This window comes from Crinia signifera, chromosome 6 (assembly GCF_055691185.1).
Source record: "Crinia signifera chromosome 6, ASM5569118v1, whole genome shotgun sequence".
NCBI classification, from domain to species: Eukaryota; Metazoa; Chordata; class Amphibia; order Anura; family Myobatrachidae; genus Crinia; species Crinia signifera.
Window position 1 is genome coordinate 266,374,468 of NC_139222.1, and position 20,339 is coordinate 266,394,806.

The following is a 20,339-nucleotide window of genomic DNA, read 5'->3' on the forward strand; positions in this document are numbered from 1 at the left end:
GATCCTGTTACTACTTGTGACTTCCTGTGTTGTGCTGCTGCAGTGTAATAGCGTTAGATAGAGAGAGATAGAGAGATAGAGAGAGATAGTGTCAGAGAGTGCTATATTTTGTGCTGCTGCAGTGTGATAGAGTTATAGATAGAGAGATAGAGAGAGATAGAGAGAGATAGAGAGATAGTGACAGATTGTGCTATATATTTTTTATATAATTGATTCTTTCCCCCCCTTTTTGTGCTGATCAGTATAAATTAACTGATCAGCAACTTTTTGGGGGCGCAGGTTTTTTCTTAAATATATATACCTGTCAGTGCTGCTGCTGCAGTGTCATAGAGTGATAGATAGTGAGAGATAGAGAGATAGAGAGAGATAGTGACAGAGAGTGATAGAGAGTGATAGAGAGTGCTATATTTTGTGTCTGCTGCCCCCGCCTTTTGTGCTGATCACTATATCTGAGGTGATCAGCAACTTTTTGGGGGTGCAGAGGTTTTTTTTTTTATATATACCTGTCAGTTGCTGCCAGTTGCACTGTCAGTTGCACCAAAGGTTGTGCACCTGCTGCCCCTCACTGGTAATCAGTGTCGCATCAGTGATCACCTTTTTTTTTTTTTGAGGGTGCTGTGGGGTCTTTTTTTAATTTTTTTTTTACACACACTGTGATTTTGTGGGTGTCCTGTGGCCACTGTGCGCTGATCAGTGACGTACATCACTGATCAGCTTTTTCGGCACAGGGTTGATCTATTTTTTTTTTTTTTGATCAAATTCCTGTTGCCTTTGAGCGCTGTTCAGTGACGGACGTTACTGACCAACATCTGTGCTCAATTTTTGGCGCAGGACCTTTTTTTTTTTTTTTTTTAACCCCTTCAATTTTTTTTTTTTTTTAACCCCATCAATTTTTTTTTTTTATTATTGGGATCAAATTCCTGTATAAAGTATTTTTTTTTTCTGCACTACATACACACTACACACTACATACCCCCCTGGTTGAAATAAAGTTTGTACCCCCCCTACACTATACACGTGTTGAAACATTTCACTACCAGAAACACAAAAATAAAAATGGCATCCCAAATGTCATCCCAAATGTCATCCCAGTCATCCAGAAGAATGTATTCAGCGGAGGAGGCATATGCCATGCTTGCCTCTGACTCTGACACAGCCAGTGAGGCAAGCGGGGAATTTGAAGGATTCATCTTAAGCTCCTCTTCCTCCTCTAGTGATGAGGGACCCCCTCAAAGACGCCCCCGTAGAGCAGCTGAGACCCCCCCCCCAATAATTGATCTCGTATGGACCCCACCACCAGACAATTTTGAGCCCCAGGTTCCTAAATTTTTGGCCATGCCAGGAATCCAATTTGATTCCACAGGTCTCAGAGAAATTGACTTTTTCAAATTATTTTTCTCTGATGATTTTATAAATTTAATGGTGGACCAAACTAATTTATATGCCCAGCAGTTTATTGCTCAAAACCCCACGTCATCATTTGCTAGGTGGACCCCTGTAGATGCAGTAGAGATGATGACGTTTTGGTGTCTGGTGATTTACATGGGCATAGTAAAAAAGCCAGAAATTAGGCAATATTGGAGTACAGATGTTCTGTACAGCACCCCATTTTACCGTATGGCCATGACTCGGGCTCGTTTTGAGATGATCCTTAAATTTTTGCATTACAACGATAATGCACAGTGCCCACCCAGAGATGATCCCACCTTTGACCGGCTATTCAAAGTCAGGCCGGTCATTGATCATTTCAGTGCCAAATTTGCAGAGATGTACATCCCTGAAAAATTTATTTGTATTGACGAGTCCCTTATACATTTTAAAGGAAGGGTTAAATTCCGCCAGTACCTTCCCAGTAAGAGGGCAAGGTATGGCATAAAAATGTATAAGCTGTGTGAAAGCACCTCAGGGTACACCCACATGTTTAGGGTATATGAAGGGAAGGATTCAAGAATTGAACCGATAGAATGCCCCCCCTCCCTCGTAGGTGTTAGTGGAAAAATTGTCTGGGATTTAGTGCACCCCTTCCTGGATAAAGGTTATCACCTCTATGTGGATAACTTTTACACTAGCATCCCCCTGTTTAAGGCCCTTGGTTCAAGAGGTACAGCAGCTTGCGGTACTGTGCGCAAGAACCAAAGAGGCCTCCCAAAAACGCACATTGCCCAAGTAATGAGAAGGGGTGAAAGCAGGGGAATATGCACCGAAAATATGTTGTTGGTCAAATATAAGGACAAGAGGGATGTCCTTATACTGACAACAATTCACGGAGACAGTACCACCTCCGTCCCTGTACGAGGTACCAGTACCCACACCTCAAAACCTAATTGTATCCTGGATTACAATAGGTACATGGGCGGAGTGGATCTTTCAGATCAGGTACTGAAGCCGTACAGTGCCCTGCGGAAAACAAAAATCTGGTACAAGAAGCTGGCCGTGTATATCATCCAGATGGCACTGTATAACGCTTACGTGCTATTCCGTTCTACCGGCCAGAGGGGGACATTTATGCACTTTCAAGAGGAAGTCATAAAGGGCCTAATATTTGGGAACCAGCAGGCAGAGGGCCCCAGTACTTCTAGTACTGGCCCCCGTATTGTACCAGGGCAGCATTTTCCTGATGAAATCCCCTCCACTGGAAAAAAGGGCAGGACACAAAAAAGGTGCAAAGTTTGCTATAAAAAGGGAATAAGAAAGCAAACTATTTTCCAGTGTGACACTTGCCCCGACAAACCCGGCCTATGTATAAAAGAGTGTTTTAAAATATACCACACATCTATGGATTATTAGGTTCATAATTTCACCGTGCTTCGGGGGTCTTGCTAATGCCACATAGCACCCACCATTCATTCCACCAGAAACTGAGCCGCAAAATCCAAAAATCACTCCTTCCCTTCTGAGTCCTGCCATGCACCCAACTGGTATTTTTTGGTCACATGTGAGGCATTGCCGTACTCGGGAGAAATTGGGGCACAGATTTTGGGGTGCTTTTTCTCCTTCATACCTCCTGAAAATGAAAAATTTTGAGCCAGAACTGCATTTTTGTGTAAAAAAATGTAATTTTTCATTTTCACTGCCCAGTTGTATCAAAATTGGTGAAACCCCTGGGGGTTTGAAATGTACAATATACCCCTAGATGAATTCCCTGAGGGGTGTAGTTTGCAAAATGGGGTCACTTGTGGGGGGGTTCCACTGTATTGGTGCTTTGGGGGTCTTGCTAATGCGACATAGCACCCACCAACATTCCACCAGAATTTGTGCTGCAAAATCCAAATATCACTCCTTCCCTTCTGAGTCCTGCCACTTTTTGGTCACACATGAGGCATGGCCGTACTCGGGAGAAATTGGGGCACAGATTTTGGGGTACTTTTTCTCCTTCATACCTTCTGAAAATGAAAAATTTTGAGCCAGAACTGCATTTTTGTGTAAAAAAATTTAATTTTTCATTTTCACTGCCCAGTTGTATCAAAATTGGTGAAACCCCTGGGGGTATGAAATGTACACTATACCCCTAGATGAATTCCCTGAGGGGTGTAGTTTGCAAAATGGGGTCACTTGTGGGGGGGTTCCACTGTATTGGTGCTTGGGGGGTCTTGCTAATGCGACATAGCACCCACCAACATTCCACAAGAATTTGTGCTGCAAAATCCAAATATCACTCCTTCCCTTCTGAGTCCTGCCACTTTTTGGTCACACATGAGGCATTGCCGTACTCGGGAGAAATTGGGGCACAGATTTTGGGGGGCTTTGTCTCCTTCATTCCTTGTGAAAATGAAAAATTTTGAGCCAGAACTGCATTTTTGTGTTAAAAAATGTAATTTTTCATTTGCACAGCCCAGTTGTATCAAAATTGGTGAAACCCCTGGGGGTATGAAATGTACACTATACCCCTAGATGAATTCCCTGAGGGGTGTAGTTTGCAAAATGGGGTCACTTGTGGGGGGGTTCCACTGTATTGGTGCTTGGGGGGTCTTGCTAATGCGACATAGCACCCACCAGCATTCCACCAGAATCTGAGCTGCAAAATCCAAAAATCACTCCTTCCCTTCTGAGTCCTGCCATGCACCCAAATGGTATTTTTTGGTCACATGTGAGGCATTGCCGTACTCGGGAGAAATTGGGGCACAGATTTTGGGGTGCTTTGTCTCCTTCATTCCTTGTGAAAATGAAAAATTTTGAGCCAGAACTGCATTTTTGTGTAAAAAATGTAATTTTTCATTTGCACAGCCCAGTTGTATCAAAATTGGTGAAACCCCTGGGGGTATGAAATGTACACTATACCCCTAGATGAATTCCCTGAGGGGTGTAGTTTGCAAAATGGGGTCACTTGTGGGGGGGTTCCACTGTATTGGTGCTTGGGGGGTCTTGCTAATGCGACATAGCACCCACCAACATTCCACCAGAATCTGAGCTGCAAAATCCCAAAATCACTCCTTCCCTTCTGAGTCCTGCCATGCACCCAAATGGTATTTTTTGGTCACATGTGAGGCATTGCCGTACTCGGGAGAAATTGGGGCACAGATTTTGGGGTGCTTTGTCTCCTTCATTCTTTGTGAAAATGAAAAATTTTGAGCCAGAACTGCATTTTTGTGTAAAAAATGTAATTTTTCATTTGCACAGCCCAGTTGTATCAAAATTGGTGAAACCCCTGGGGGTATTAAATGTACACTATACCCCTAGATGAATTCCCTGAGGGGTGTAGTTTGCAAAATGGGGTCAGTTGTGGGGGGGTTCCACTGTATTGGTGCTTGGGGGGTCTTGCTAATGCGACATAGCACCCACCAACATTCCACCAGAATCTGAGCTGCAAAATCCCAAAATCACTCCTTCCCTTCTGAGTCCTGCCATGCACCCAAATGGTATTTTTTGGTCACATGTGAGGCATTGCCGTACTCGGGAGAAATTGGGGCACAGATTTTGGGGTGCTTTGTCTCCTTCATTCCTTGTGAAAATGAAAAATTTTGAGCCAGAACTGCATTTTTGTGTAAAAAATTTAATTTTTCATTTTCACTGCCCAGTTGTACCACAATTGGTGAAACCCCTGGGGGTTTGAAATGTACACTATACCCCTAGATGAATTCCCTGAGGGGTGTAGTTTGCAAAATGGGGTCACTTGTGGGGGGGTTCCTAAATTTTAGCATCTTATGGTGCCTAGAAACCTACATGGTGCCTAAAAAATAATCTCATAAAAAGGAGGCTCCAAAATCAAGTAGGTGCTCCTTCTATTATGAAGCCTGTAGTTTGGTCAACGTGCACACTAGGGCCACATATAGGATATTTATGAAAACAAAAGAATTGGGGGAATCAATTTTTAGTCACATTTCTCTAGTAAAATCTACGGTGTTCCTTAGAAAAATGTATTAAAATTGCAAATCTGCAAAAAAAATGAAATTTTGAAATTTCACCTACACTTTGTTTTAATTCCTGTGAAACACCTAAAGGGTTAAAAAACTTCCAAAATGCTGTTTTGAATACTGTGAGGGGTGCAGTTTTTGAAATGGCATCATTTATGGGGGTGTCTCACATACAAGTCCCTCAAAGTCACATCAGAACTGAACTGGTCCCTAAAAAAATCAGTGTTTGAAATTTTCTTGAAAATTTGAGAATTTGCTATTCATATTGTAAGCCTCCTAGTGTCCAAAAAAATTAAAAGGAAGTTGAAATAATGATGGAAACATAAAGTAGACATATGGTCTATGTTAGTTATTAACTATTTTGAGTGGTATGATTATTTGTCTCACAAGCAGAAAATTTAACATTTTGCAAATTGCTAAATTTTCCATTTTTTTACGACATTTTGGTATTTTTCACAAAAAAACACAGACTGTATCGACCCAAATTTACAACTAATTTGAAGTACAATGTGTCACGAGAAAACAATCTCAAAATCACTGGGATAAGTAAAAGCAAAAAAAAGTTATCCCCACTTAAGTGATACATGTCAGATTTGAAAAAAAGGGCTCTGTCAGGAAGGCAAAAACATGCTGTGTCAGGAAGGGGTTGTGCATATCTACAAAAATCGCAATCTGCATTGGGTGCTGAATTAGCCTCAGTGGGTGGGCGTCACTTCCAGGCACCGGCCCTTAAGGTGGCATTCTAACCTTCTCCATTGGTTTGTAATATATAGTAAATACTGCTAATGTACAGTATGCATGATAAAGTCCAATATTTATAACAGCAATGCACTATAGAAAATACACCATAACCCTGTGCAGTATAAGGTAATATATCAAAAATGTATAATTAAAGTACACAGTCCCTAAAACAAGGAGGAGCCCCCTTCACCCGGCATTTAGGGCCCTCCGGTGGTTCCCATGGGACCAGTGGCGTAAGTTTGTCCCAGTTGCCCAGACGACCTTATATAAGGAGCCTTATATAAGGAGCCTATTGAATTATTGCGATTGACCTTTACCTTAACTTAACATTGATTACCCCTAGAAAGAAATCACTCGGACACGTTAACCTGAAATACCCACACGGACAACCACTGCATAAGTTTAAAAAGGTCAACAGTATTTATTGATGTATGACCCTATTGAAAGGGATGGCCAGGAGAGCGCTTGGAGACCAGCTAAGTCACAAACATTAACAATGGCGGCGACTACAACGCCCCAACTTGTAACCAGGGCAATGAACCGCCCCCATTGAATTCAAGGCACAGCCCGCACTGTGACGGTCTTACCGCCCCTCCTATTGCATGGTGAGGACAGTTCAAGGAAGTGGCCATCGTCCCCCCTCGGGGGAAGGACTCACCAGCCATCCTGGCAGAGGGTGGCAATACCGCACAGTGACCTCCTGCACCTCAAACTTGACCGCTGATCGAGAGCGCCCTCCCGCCAATTATAATTAATTTTTTTGTGAAGCCAAATTGTGTGAAGGCCGAAAGGCCGGGTGGTAATTGAAGAAAGCAAGGGAGGGAGGGTGGGAATCTAGACTCAAAGAGGAAGCAGAATCATCTGACTACCCCTTATATACCCCTGCATAAGCTACCACACCTGATTGGCTATACCTACAACCCTGGAATCTATGGGTAAGAAACATTTCAACTAACTTTATTATACCAATCACAAAATTCCAATTCCTTATATGCCCTCATGCCTATACAGCTCTCGCTTAATCTAATATATGTCTGTTAAGAAATATATATCTATATATGGAGATAGAGAGAACACACATATATTTCAGAACTCATCCACAGAAGCGATATCGATGGCTTTCTATTAATGGATTTAAACTTGCAGAAGTGCCCCCTTGGGAGCAGGAGCCCGGTGGCAGATGACTCCATTGCCTCCCCGAGTTCTGCCTCTGCCTGGGACCAGTCCCACTATGTCCCGCAGTGTGAGGGAATGCCAGCAAATTCAGTAGTTTCCCGCACCTTCTGGGATAGTAGACAATCATGGTTTGGGGTCCTGAGGACTGAATTTGAAAACCATGCGTCAAACAACTAGCTTTACATTTCTAGGAATTATTCTATGGGGTGAGAACACTGCAGTTGTGCTAATGTCAGTTAGTACTGAGGGGTAGATGCATGAAGCAGTGATAAGGGAGAAGTGAGAGAGAGCAGTGGCCCATGGCAACCAATCAGCACTGAAGTAACATCTATAATTTGCATAATATAAAATTACACAGGGCAGCTGATTGGTTGCCATGGGCCACTTCTCCCCTGGCTCACTTCTCCTCCCTTATCACTGCTTCATACATCTACCCCAATGAACCAGAACACAACAGAAATGTTATTAGAACTCGCACAGGTCGAAATTAATGAATTCCAGTGTCCAAGCAGTAATGGAAAATCACTAACGTATTTTATTAAATCTATTATAGTTACAAAAGAAGAAAAGCAATTTACTCAAATCGCAATTAACTGATCTTTTGTATCATAGAGTCATGTTAAAAAGTCAATAATTATATTAACAAAGTAAATAAAAACAACTGAAAATATGTATTTTAAAGCCAAAAAATGTTCCTGTAATAATAACAGTAGATTATCTTTCACTTTATTTCCAATTTTTTTTTTTTCATCAGAGTCCTGGGTTACGTTAGGTCTACAGTGTATCGGAGTTATAGATACGTGAAGTCTCGCTCAGCTGGCAGTTTACAGAAACACCAAAAAGCAATTTAATTAAGTAAAGTGGTAAACAGGACTAAAACTGTCGGTTAGAGGCAATGTTCTGCTGGATTAACCGTCATTCTGCTGAAGATTAACACACTGCTCAGACTCCGTTACGGAGCAGACTTTATTTTATCATGAATAGTTTATGCATCCAATAGTGAAAGTTTAAGAGACTTTTCTGAAAGTGCTAATTTTTGCTGGAACTTAAAACCAATGAGATCAGATGCTATTTACCATGTGGAGTTTATTCGGCTAAACTGAAGCTGAGTGATCCTGGGGTCTATGCATTAAAATGTGCCAGATACGGCTGATTTTGTAGAGGTTCTTAAGGCCCCTATACACTATGCGATTTGGGCCCGATTTCACCCGATTCCAGCAGTGAACAGCTTCGGCGGGTTACAGGCTCCCCGGGCCATTTGCTGCGGGGAGGGTGGGCGTGGGCATGCAGGCAGGGCCGCCACTAGAATTGTTGGGGCCCAGGACTGACCTACATTCCAAGCCCCTAGTGGCACAGCGCCCCACATTACCGTCCGCACCCTCCGCCCGTGCCTGCCAGCACCCCGCTTCCCCCTACCCCATTAATTACCATCACACGGCATCGCTCCTTCAGCCTCCACCATCGGTCAGGTCAGGTCCGGAGCGCATTGCGCACACTGCACAGTGCAGCCTGCAGAGCGCCGAGCCCCTCTGTGTCCTAGGCTCGGTGCGCCTCAGGCTGCACTGTGCGTACCTGGCTGGGGGGGCGCCGGCACTGGGAGGGGGAGGTGGTGTGCGAGTGGCAAGGGGGAGGTTTGGCACCGCTGTGGGCAGCTGCCCGGGCCCCTCCAGAGGCCGGGGCCTGGGATAGCTGTACCCACGGAACCCCCTTGGCGGCAGCCCTGCATGCAGGGGATAGCAGCAGGGGAACCACCAGTACTTTATGGGCGTCGCCATAAAAATGCTGGGCGTTCTGCCTTGGAATGCAGGCGGGTCGATGCCTGATGGGGGCTGGCGGCTGACGTCACATGTGGTCAGTCCCCGCCCTCTCTTTGGCAGACACCGACAGAAATAAGAGAGTCAGTTTAGACTCAAAAGATTTATATCCTCTTTGGCCGAATGTGAGGGGATGTTTTTTCGTACACATTCCTTTGCATGGTACCGAGAGGATCTGGTGGTGGGGGGCCGGGTATTCGGCCGTGTGGCGTTAAGCAGCTTGCTAAGCAGTGAACGACCACTACTTAGTGAGTGGTACTGAATGCCAGAGTTATGTAGGCACATTGAGGCACAAGAGCTGCATTCCAACCCTTATACTGCATGCTGTAGGGAATAGTGGTTTCATGGCAACTGGAACCCCCTCCCCACCCACCGTGTCTGCCTATGAGTGTGCCGGCGTGACACCACCATCATGGCCCAGTTTCCTACAATATTGTACAAAGCCGCAACTCCAAATCTAGAAATGAAAGCAAAGGGAACTTGTCTACCATGCAGTTGAGCCACCTGAAACTGGTGAACTTCCTGGACAAACAGGGAAATTTATCAAACCTTCTAAAGCGGACAGGTGGAGAATTTGGCCAAATGAACCAAACAGTTTTAAGCTATCATTTTATAGAATGTAAGAATGAAAGAAAGTTTCCTAGCACTAATACAAATAGCTCCTAATATGAAATAAAAAGTAATCAACACCAGCAGCTACTTTTAAATAATGAATGATTGAATAATGCTAATCTATATAAAGTTATATGACACTGAATAAGTGTCAAAACGCGCCCGGGGGTGGGGTGGGGGGTGGCGGCGGCGGTATGCAACAATTGGGCAGCACGGATGGTGTAATGGTTAGCATTACTGCCTCACAGTGCTGAGGTCATGGGTTCGATTCCCACCATGGCTCTAACTGTGTGGAGTTTGTATATTCTCCCCGTGTTTGCGTGGGTTTACTCCGGTTTCCTCCCACAATCCAAAAATATACTGGTAGGTCAATTGGCTTCCAACAAAAATTAACCCTAGAATGTCCATGTGTGCGTGTACATGTGATAGGGAATATAGATTGTAAGCTCCACTGGGGCAGGGACTGATGTGAATGTACAAATATTCTCTGTAAAGCGCTGCGGAATATGTATGCGCTATATAAGAAACTGTTAGCCAGCCCAGGGGGGAGCGCGGCTGGCCCCTTTTTAATGAGTTTTGGGCCGGCCCACCGGGAAAGGGCCCAGTTTCCCGGTGGGCCAATCCGCCCCTGATAACAATACAGTATATTTCTCTTTATTCTAATTATATGTATATAAAACTGACAAATTACGGATTCCACACCATCATTTATTGTCAGTACAGGGTGTACATGAAGCTGGGATAGTTACAGCTACCCAACTGTATATGTTTTTATGTTGCTGTACAAACAATCCATATATTGTGTAAATCACAGCTTTGATCATCAGCCCTATCTATCACTGTTTGCTAATTTACAGTATGTCTATTCTTTTATATATGAAGGTATTTGAACTGGATTTGTCACTGGGTTGACATCAGACAGCCCCATTATGCACCATATGTCATGCTCCTGAGCAGTGGGGGGAAGACAACTGGCAGGAAAATGAACCGGTTCCATGATCCATTTTTTTCCAATGTCTTGAAGTTCACATTGTGCAGCTCAGTGTGGGAATGTGTAGTGCGGTGTGCGAGACAGATCACAGGCTGCTGGCAAACCGAGTCTAGCCTTGATGGATTGCCTTATCCAAAATTCATAGGGGAATATCTCATTTCAACTTCTTTACATACCGGTGTTTTGTAAAATTGGAAGTTTAGTCATGAACATAGAATCTACAGTACTATAATGAAAACATGTGTTTTAAGGAGACATATGCATTTAAATGAAATTAATAGATTTGTTCCATTTTAGGTAAATATCCCTGTACCCGACAATAAACCTCACAGAGGGCCTGATTCAGAGAGGAATGGAATGTTAATGTTTACAGAATTGAGCAATGTTTTAGGCATATATCCTAAAGCTCATAAGGCACATGTAGCAGTTGAGATGAACAGTATCAAACATGACTTGTAACAGTGCTGGGCATTTCTGGGCGATGACAAGGACACAGAGGACATGTTTGCCCCCCTGTACCTTACTCTGTAGGAGCCCTGTCATGCTCAGCTCTGCCTCTGATGAAAAACCCTCCCATGACAAGGCCGCTGCTGCTGCTATTCTCCATGGGCCTGAGAAGCATATGATGAGCTCCACCAAGCCGAGCTCAGCACAAGCCTCTCAGCCTCTAAGATCTTGTGCAAAGTCTCATGGGACTTAGTCAACTCCCAGTAATGCACTGCAAAAATACATGCCAACCGTAACCGACACCCTGGCCTATAACTTGGGCAGCTTATTCACCATCAAGAGCATTTTCTGTCTCTCCTGGAAACACTTCAATCAAGAGACCCCAGGTGCTGCTGCTTACACCAGTTTGTTGCTGCCACTGCTCCAAAACCTGGTCTGGATCCTCCACATCACTCTCATGTGGAGAGATGCTGCCTCTGCCACAATAGCCATAGACCTAACTGAGCAGTTGACATTTTCTGTTCTTGCCTATAGGCTGTGCATGCCTATGCAATGAGTTGTGGTCGCTCTGATGAATGTCTCTTTTCATTTTTGGTTGCCAGCCTCACTTGCCAACGGTTTCCACCCGACACCTATCATGTGACTTCTGGGAAATGTAGTCCATGGTCTGTCGGCGTGACAACGTGTGTATACACTTTAGCGGGAGATCAATGTCAGAAGTTAGTAGGGTTTTACACATTTATTATGCATTTTACTTTGCTTTGCAGCTGATAAATAGTTGGAAGCGAAAGGAACACAAAAAGATTATACCATTGTTATGTCCAATTTCATTGGGTTTATCTCGAAACAAAAAAAATGAATATATAGAATGTGCGAAATTCACCACAAAATAATATATCTTTGCTTGACAAACTGTGTGACCTTTATTGTGTTACTGTTGATGAGTGAAAAGAAAGTTGGAAAATTAGCATTTTAGGCGCAATGAATTCATCACGTGTATTCGTGTTCTGCCACCCTGTGTAAAATGCTATACGAGACATCTAATACTTGCAACATCGTGTGACCTGCGTTCCTGGGACCCCGTAATGCTTTTCTACATTTTGATTGCTGATACATACCAGATTGAAATTGCTTTTGTCTTCTATGTAACTGGTTTGATGAGAGATAGACTGGCCACTCCATTGTGTCACGTGCTGTATTAATTGACATCAGGCCTCAACACCAGGGACTTCAGTTAAGAGTAGAACATTCTTTTTTGGAGTATAGGCGTAATGCAGTGCTAATTAGCACTATCGGGTCTTGAACCGTAGCAATAAAATAATACAATTATATTTGAATATGTACATTTTCCATCGTTTTAGGTTACATGGGGCATAAGGCATGCAAGCCCACTGGAGATGATGATAAGGAAAACACGCCATTACCAGAGCTAACGGAAAACAACAATAACGGGGAGTTTTCACGGAAAATAATGAGTTTGCAGGTAAAGGCATTTTATTTGTTTTATTCAAAAAGTTAGCTGACCTTTTTTGAATGTGACACTGGTGCGTACAACAAGCATTGCTATTTTCTTGATTAACAATGTTATACGGCTAGAATGAGATTCTAGCGGGAAATTTACTAAAGATTCTAAAAGTGGAAAGTGGGGATGTTGCTCGTAGCCTCAATCAGATTCTGGGGGAGATTCTCGAATCTAAAAATGCGGTAAAAACCCAGTTATCGGGGTTTTTACTGCATTTTGGTATGCACTAAGCTTCCCCGGCGGGGGGCATTGCCAGAAAAATCTGACGATGCCCCATAGAAGCCTATGGGCCCCTCACCGACCCACCACTGCCCCGCACGGACCCCCGCGCAGACTCTTAACGCAAGAGCTGTCCTTTGCCATAATTATCGCATATGTTACAGCATATGCGATTATTATGAATGCGGTAGCCGGCAATAGGGGGCGGTAAGGGGGCGCGGATGTTAGAGCATCCCCCCCCTCTGTCTATCATTTCGCTATTGCATCATAGAAAATGTTAGACAAAGGGGGTATTCAATCACGGGTCACAGCGTCGATCCGTCCCGACAGCTGTGACCCTGGCCCGCTTTAGTTTTGTTCGACCGCAGATCACCAGGTGGGATTCAATGTCCCGGCTGTCGATCGGCGAAAAGAGGGAGTGTCCACGTAAACTGCCATGGATTGTCGATATTCGGCCGCGATCACGCCAATTCACGGCCGTAATCGACATAACGGGTCCGACTGCTTTTTAAGTTGGGCCCGATCTGTCTATCTGCCTCTTCAATGCTGTCGGGAAAGACAGCATTGGAGGGCGGCCGCCGCTATTTCCCCTGTCGCTAATAGCGGCCTGGATTGAAAACCCCCCATAATCTGATTCGTTGGTATGGGCAACATCCCCAATTTTGATTTTTAGAACTTATCATAAATGTACCCCCAATATACTATATTGTACATTTTGTTGCTACTTTGATATTTCAGTTATCACCCTCCTTCATTCAATACTGTACATTTTACTGCACCCTTCTGACACTAGCAGGTGAAAAAACAGCACTCGATCCTATATTTCCCCTTCAAAAACCCACCACTCTAGGCCAGTAATTCTCACTCATATTGTACAGGGAAAAGAAATGATTAGCATACTGTTTGAGCAAATTAGCATGCTGGCCAGGCTAATTAGCATGGTGGTCTGGATGTTTAGCATATTAGCCAGTTCGTTTATTCCTTTTTTTACTGTTATTTTGAAGCAATCTGTTAACAAGAACCTATTACATTGCCATTTAGTCCAAAATCCCAACATGCCTAAACTGTTTTAGTAATATATATATATATATATATATATATATGTGGGGGTCACGGGGGTCTGCAAATCGCAGGAGGGGGGCCCCGCGAATCGCGGGAGGGAGGGCCGGGGGGGTGTGCCGCTCACCTACACCATGGTGGATGGTGGGTGTGTACTGTAGCCCTGGCTGGGTGGGGGGGAAGTTAAGGCAAGGGGGAGGCGGTGTGTATGACACTGGTCTTTTCCCTTGGGGGGGGGCGGGTTTGTGTATAACGCTGGGTGGGAACGTTATACACACAGGGGATGAGTGACAGATCTGGCTAAATATATAAGAGATATTGACCAACATTATATTGCAATGTTTTTCTCTCTCATTTAATAGGAGGCTCTAGAACACCATAGGCCCGACTTCATTTGTAATTCGCAGCAACGTGTTCACAAACTGGAGCTCATGGCGCATCAGAGAAAAATACAGAAGCAAGCTTTACCAAAGTCCGCACTTCAAAAACTTACACCAAAGTCTGCAAACCTGCAGCGGAAAATCTTCACCGTTCCTCATCCTCTGAGTGGTAAGTCTGCAAAATTTCTTGGTAGCTACAGTACTTCATAATTTGCCATTCAACATGCGTCCTTTTTCTTATGTGAAAGGGTCAACCCTGGTAAAAATTCCCAGGTCCCATGGGTTGAAAACCTGGAAAGAAAGACCTGGGAGAAACCCAGGTCAATTGCAGGGTCTGGGACCCGGGAACACAGTCCTGGGTTGGTGCCTTTTAGATGTAACAAAATCCCAGGTAGATGCCCGCTCATGTGCAAAAACCTAGGAGTATGTCTGAAAGGGGTATTAATCTGGATATGACTAGGTAGAAATGCTTAGATGGTAGAAAAGAGGGATCAGGCTGGGACCTGTAAAATAACCTAGCACTGAAACGCAGAGTAAAAGCCGGGATCTAGGGGCTATTCTGTGTGAAAATGGTATAAGACTGGTTGACATGCTGGATTAAAAAAAAAAGGCAATGGTTGCTCGGGGCACCAGCACATAGCTTCATGTCCAGTGTGGGATCCACAATGGAATAACATGAACTGTGGGTTCTCTGTGGCATATTGAAAACTGGTGAATCCCAGGTGACTAGTGAAAGAACAGCTTCCATTTACACGTACTGACGGTTATATTCATGTACAGTTCACGAATGCTTTGGAGATGATTGGAAATAGAGGTGAGCTCTGTTAGATCAAGGCTAGAGATCACAATGGAAGACATATTAATATGTGCTTAAGGGTTGTTTTAAGAGAGGAGAGGGCCCACGTGCAGCCACTGTTGTGTGCCCTCCCCTCTCTGGTAGCAAAAAATTTTAGCTTTTCAGAAAATGATGCCAGATAAAGTTGTTGAGGCGTAACTGAAAGTATTTAGTCAAGCCACTAAGTGTTGGCTGGTATTCTAGTGCCATGTTTACGTAGCCCAACAAGCTTACAGGGTATATATGAAGATAATGAATTAGAGGCACTGCACTACCACACTTGAAAATGGAGATTCGAATTTAATGTTATGACTTCTCTGGAACAGTTATCCGTTAGCCTCCTGCACACTTAGTTTGCCCCAATAACTTCCGCCTTTCCTTGGTGGATTATGTCCACCAATTACCGGGATGCCGCCTAGACTTACAATCAGACAAGGCTGCTATAGGGAACCAAGAATGTGGAACCGCCAGTGTTGCTAAAGCTGCTGTATCGGGAGGGTGTAAAGCTCCCAAATATACAGGAACAAGAAAAATCTAAGATACAGCGCTAGGGTTTTTCTGAAAATAAGGAACAGAAGTAAGAGAGTATGTCTCTGTGGCCCTTATTCTAATCTGTGCGGTACGGCCCGCGTGCGGCCGTACCGCCGATGTTTTCACTCTGCACATGCGCAGAGGTCACTCTGCGCATGTGCAGGCGAAATCGCCGCACACAAAAATTATACGCCGCAAAGGGGGCGTATAGGGGCGTGAGGGGCTTGATAGCCTCATTTACCTATGTATACGCCCAGCGTTTCATGGGCGTTCCCATGCAAACGCGGGGCGTATGCATGGTAATGAGGCTATGACGCCAGTGATGGGGGCGGAAAGCTGACATCGCCGGATGTCAGCTCTCCGCCCAAATACAAGCTTTCACACGGACGATTGTCCGTGTGGTCTAAGCTTGCGTGAGCTGGTGGAGCGTGCGGCCCTGCCTTCGATGGTCGTCGACCATCGAATGCAGGGGGCAGCTCCCACCATGGTGGAGGCGTACGCCCCACCATTTTCATGCGGATCGCCAGCCGTCCGCGTACGGACGGCCGTGGCGATCCGTCTTGTAGGCGGGGTTTGGTTTGTGCGGCCGGAGCAACGTATGCGGCTCCGGCCGCACAGATCAGAATAAGGGCCTGTGTGATGCACCTGGAGATCAGGTTAATTAAAATGTAACTTTTATTGTTATTACTAAAAAAATAGCGAAGTATGGACACAAAATAAACAAATTGACACACATGAAACACAAATGGGGTTTAAAAAGGATAATATACCCCAACTTAGTGTGAGCCCAATGTTTCTCCCCACTGATGGATATTTAAGAAATCAGGGTCAGAATCCACTTAATTAGTTAATGTGCCTGGTGGCTGTATTAGGGAGACTGACTGTTGGTTTCCAATATGCTGCAGGTGCACTACACTTTGCACTGCTGTGATTAAATAACCATTCAGATACCCCGCAACAATTCAGAGTGGGGTGCAATACATGTGTACACATTATTTGAGAGACTGAGTATTTGTATCCAATCTGGTGCAATTGCATTCAATCTCACATTGAAGCAGTTAAATTAACCATATGTGCCCCGTATGAATTTATAAATCGGGTACAATGCTAGTGAGTATCAATAATGTGATGCACATGAGACACAGCGGTGGGTCCCGGGTTTGTCGCAGCCTCACTGGTGTCCCAAAGTGCGGACGACGTCTGATGTGATCTGCCACCTCACAATCAGAATGCCGTACCGCAACAGAGCCTGGACACGGAGCTGCGTCTGTTACCCGCTGACAGTCAGGAGGTTCCAGGCGCGTGTTGGAGAGCCGGTTCCTGACCTGACAGACGAGCCGGAGACCAGTGGTGTTGACGTCACACACCGTGGCTCTGACTCAGCGAGCTCAGTGGAGACTGACGCTCGCTTGGTGCAGCTAATTGGAAAAAAAAATCACACAATATTTAATATTGGTATGTGGGGAGAGGGAAATGGGAGTCACAACTAAGGCTGACTGGTCAGCGTACGCTTCGCTAAGGGAGCTTCATCAGGACCAAACTGGCCTGCTCCCGGAAGCCCCTTAAATACCTCATTCCTCATGAATATTCATGAGAGGTGTGCACACCCGTCACCTGATCAGAGGTTACCTGGCATGTGATCAAAGAAAGTTGCTAAGTCTAAATTTGAATTCCAGATTAAATTGATGCTTGGAACCCCATAGTACGTTTGAATCTGATTTTATAAGTGTATTTCAAAAGATTAGAGGTTTTATGGCCATATTGCCCCATTTGGTGGAATCGCTTTCATAATTAGGTAATTATTGGCAGATCTCATATGAGATCCTACAAAGAGGAATATGGCTCTCCTCTGTCATTGCTTCTGGTGTAATGGTCTTATTCCCTACATCTGATTACAATGATATTATATTACTTTTACGATAATAGTACTTTCATATCGACAAAATGTGTCAGAATTTTCATAGCTGAAAATTTCATGAGGAAATTGGATGGCATGGATGGTGATTGGGATTGAGTGATCATATAGTGTATTTGAAGATGGATGTCCTATTGAAGTGAATGACCTCCTGGACTTCCCGGGTAATGTACGATTGCCATCACCTCACCGGGCTCGCTATGCTCGCCACGCTTCGGGCTCGGTGGCTCGCTGCGCTCGCCACACTTTATAAAATCAACTCCACACCGACGTGGATAGTGGGGGTATGAAAAGGTCGGAGGACGCGTACCGCCGCCCCTCGCGGGCTCGCTGCGCTTGCCACGCATCGGGTTGACGTCAATAGTGGGGTGGCGTTAACAATTGGGGGGCATTAACCATACTTTATAACCATACTTAATGAGAAATTGGCCATATTGTCCCATTTCCCATTGTCCCCTATGTAAAATCGCGTTGATCACATCGAACGACACGATCAACCTGATTTTGACTTAAAAAATAATTTAACATTATTCTCTATGGGAAAATCGCGTTGATCGTGTCGGTCGCATCGCGGCCCATTATAATGGGCCGCGATGGACGCGATCAACGCAATTTTCTCTTTCACCGGCAAATTAGCAGGTGATTGACAGAAAATCGGGTCCATTGCGTTGATTGTATGCCTTAAGTACCTTAAATTTAAGACATACAATCAATGAGACGGACGCCGTGCTAGGAAATAAGTACCGTACATTTCATATGAGAATTCTCAAAATAGTAAAAAATCAATGATAAAAAATGATGAATAAGAATTTTCCAGCTAGCATTCAATATTATGGAGGATTTTTTTTGTGTCCAAATCAACAACGGTAGGTATATATTTACCATATAATATGGATATCCTTGTTTAAAGATGAATTGTGAAGTCCTGGAGATTACCCAGTGGAGGATTCCAAGTGTCACACAATGGTGAAGTAATGCAGTTCTTAAGGTATGGCAATACCTGACTTAGTGGCTGCAGAATGTGGCTCAATATAGGGATCCAAGATGGTGATGTGAAACTGGTCTGGATAAAGTCAAGTATGGAATTCCAAGGATTTTTGGCTGAAGATGGTGTGAGATGGAATACTCTCCAATGCTGAGCTGGAATCAGGATGCTATTTGCTCAACGCGTTTTGTCGTGTTCACACGCCTTCATCAGGACCTGGAGCACAAGATGGAATACAATGACCCCCTTTTAATATGCAAAAGTGCGACACAACTCACAGGATGGAATTCAATAACAGTAGCTTTCGCTGATAGTCAGGAACACAGAATCAGGACACAGACTGGAACCCCTCGGGAGCACAGGAAGCCAGACAGGGAAACACCAGTAGGGGACTAGGTAAGAACAACCTCTAACCGGCACATATCACTGAGCCGGAAAATAAAGTGGACACCAATCAGCTGACCACAATGCGAGTGACGTCAAACACTTACCTCCGCCCATGTCCCAGCCGCAAATGGGAGCCTGTGATTGCTGATTAGCAGTGACCAGAGGTCCCCGACTGACCACTAATTCTGGGAGGCCGGGAAACGCAGTGACAAGAAACTTGGTTCCTAGCATTTATATTGAAGTTACAGATGCTGTTAGTGCTCACCAATTCATGTGTCATCTCGTGAGGGAGAAATCAGTGAGGCCGCAATTGAGTGATTTTATTAAAAATCCTTAAAAAATTACTCCAACCATAAAGCTTTTGACATTAAATTGCTTTACCCAAGGTCTGGTAAGTAGAGAGATGTGCAGAGCAGCCAACAAACATTTCCTGAACTCGCCATGTTTGTGGAGCCTTTTTTGAGCTACGCAGCTTTTGACAAAATATGTATGTAGATTAGTGAGTGAACCCATGCTAAGTGAAACTGACCTTAAGCTTCCAGATCCCACTTGCCGATCGATTCAGCTATTACAGCCACCTTTCCAAGAACTACAATTGTTTACTGGTCCTCGGTAGCCACCTAGACAGTTCAAGATCACATACATTTACAGGAAAAAGGACACATCGGAGACTACTGAAACCATATACAGGAAACTGCTGCAGCAAACATGAGTCAGTACAAGGACCAGCACAATGAGACCTAGTCTGCACAGCTGACTGGTTATCAGAAGCCTGATTTGAGCTCATGGAACGAGACAAGAAAAATGACACAGAATTCCCCCAGCACACTGTAACGGACCAGTAGAGGAGATTTAAAACCTACATGGTGGTAAAAAAGCAGGGATCTCTGACAGGGTAGTCTTGACATAGTAAACCCCCCAATTTGTACATGATAACAGCTCATATTTTTTTTATATTTCTATATTATGAGCTGATGTACCTGAAGGAACTCCAGTATCCTCCAACTACTCACTCATCCCATACATGCTTCTCAGTGCAATGATATGCAAAAAAGACATGCTCAAGTCAATATATTAGTCCACTACAGATGCTTGTAAAGGAGGGGTTAATCTAATCATGAAAGAGAGAACTACACAAAATTCTCCTACAAATTATAATGGACCAGGAAATGAGGTTTACATCCAATATATGCCTAGATCAGATCCTTTCTTGCCTAGATCAGCTCCTTTCTTGTCTAGATCAGCTCCTCCTTGGAGCACCTGTAAATGTTGTATAAATGATTTTGTGCAACTTTTGTATATCACAGCTTGAGCAGTTACCTGATCAGGATCTTCTAAGCTGTGCTTATTACAAATTATAATACCAAGATGGTA

General features: G+C 44.2%; 1 protein-coding gene across 1 annotated transcript in view; it reads left to right on the forward strand.

Moving 5' to 3' along the window:
* C6H10orf90 (chromosome 6 C10orf90 homolog) overlaps nt 1-20,339 on the forward strand; it is a 112,165-nt gene that overhangs the window by 53,789 nt on the left and 38,037 nt on the right. The window contains exons 5-6 of the mRNA XM_083145624.1: nt 12,494-12,615; nt 14,295-14,481. Coding sequence (XP_083001750.1) covers nt 12,494-12,615; nt 14,295-14,481 — 309 coding nt within the window. The remainder of the gene's footprint in view (nt 1-12,493; nt 12,616-14,294; nt 14,482-20,339) is intronic.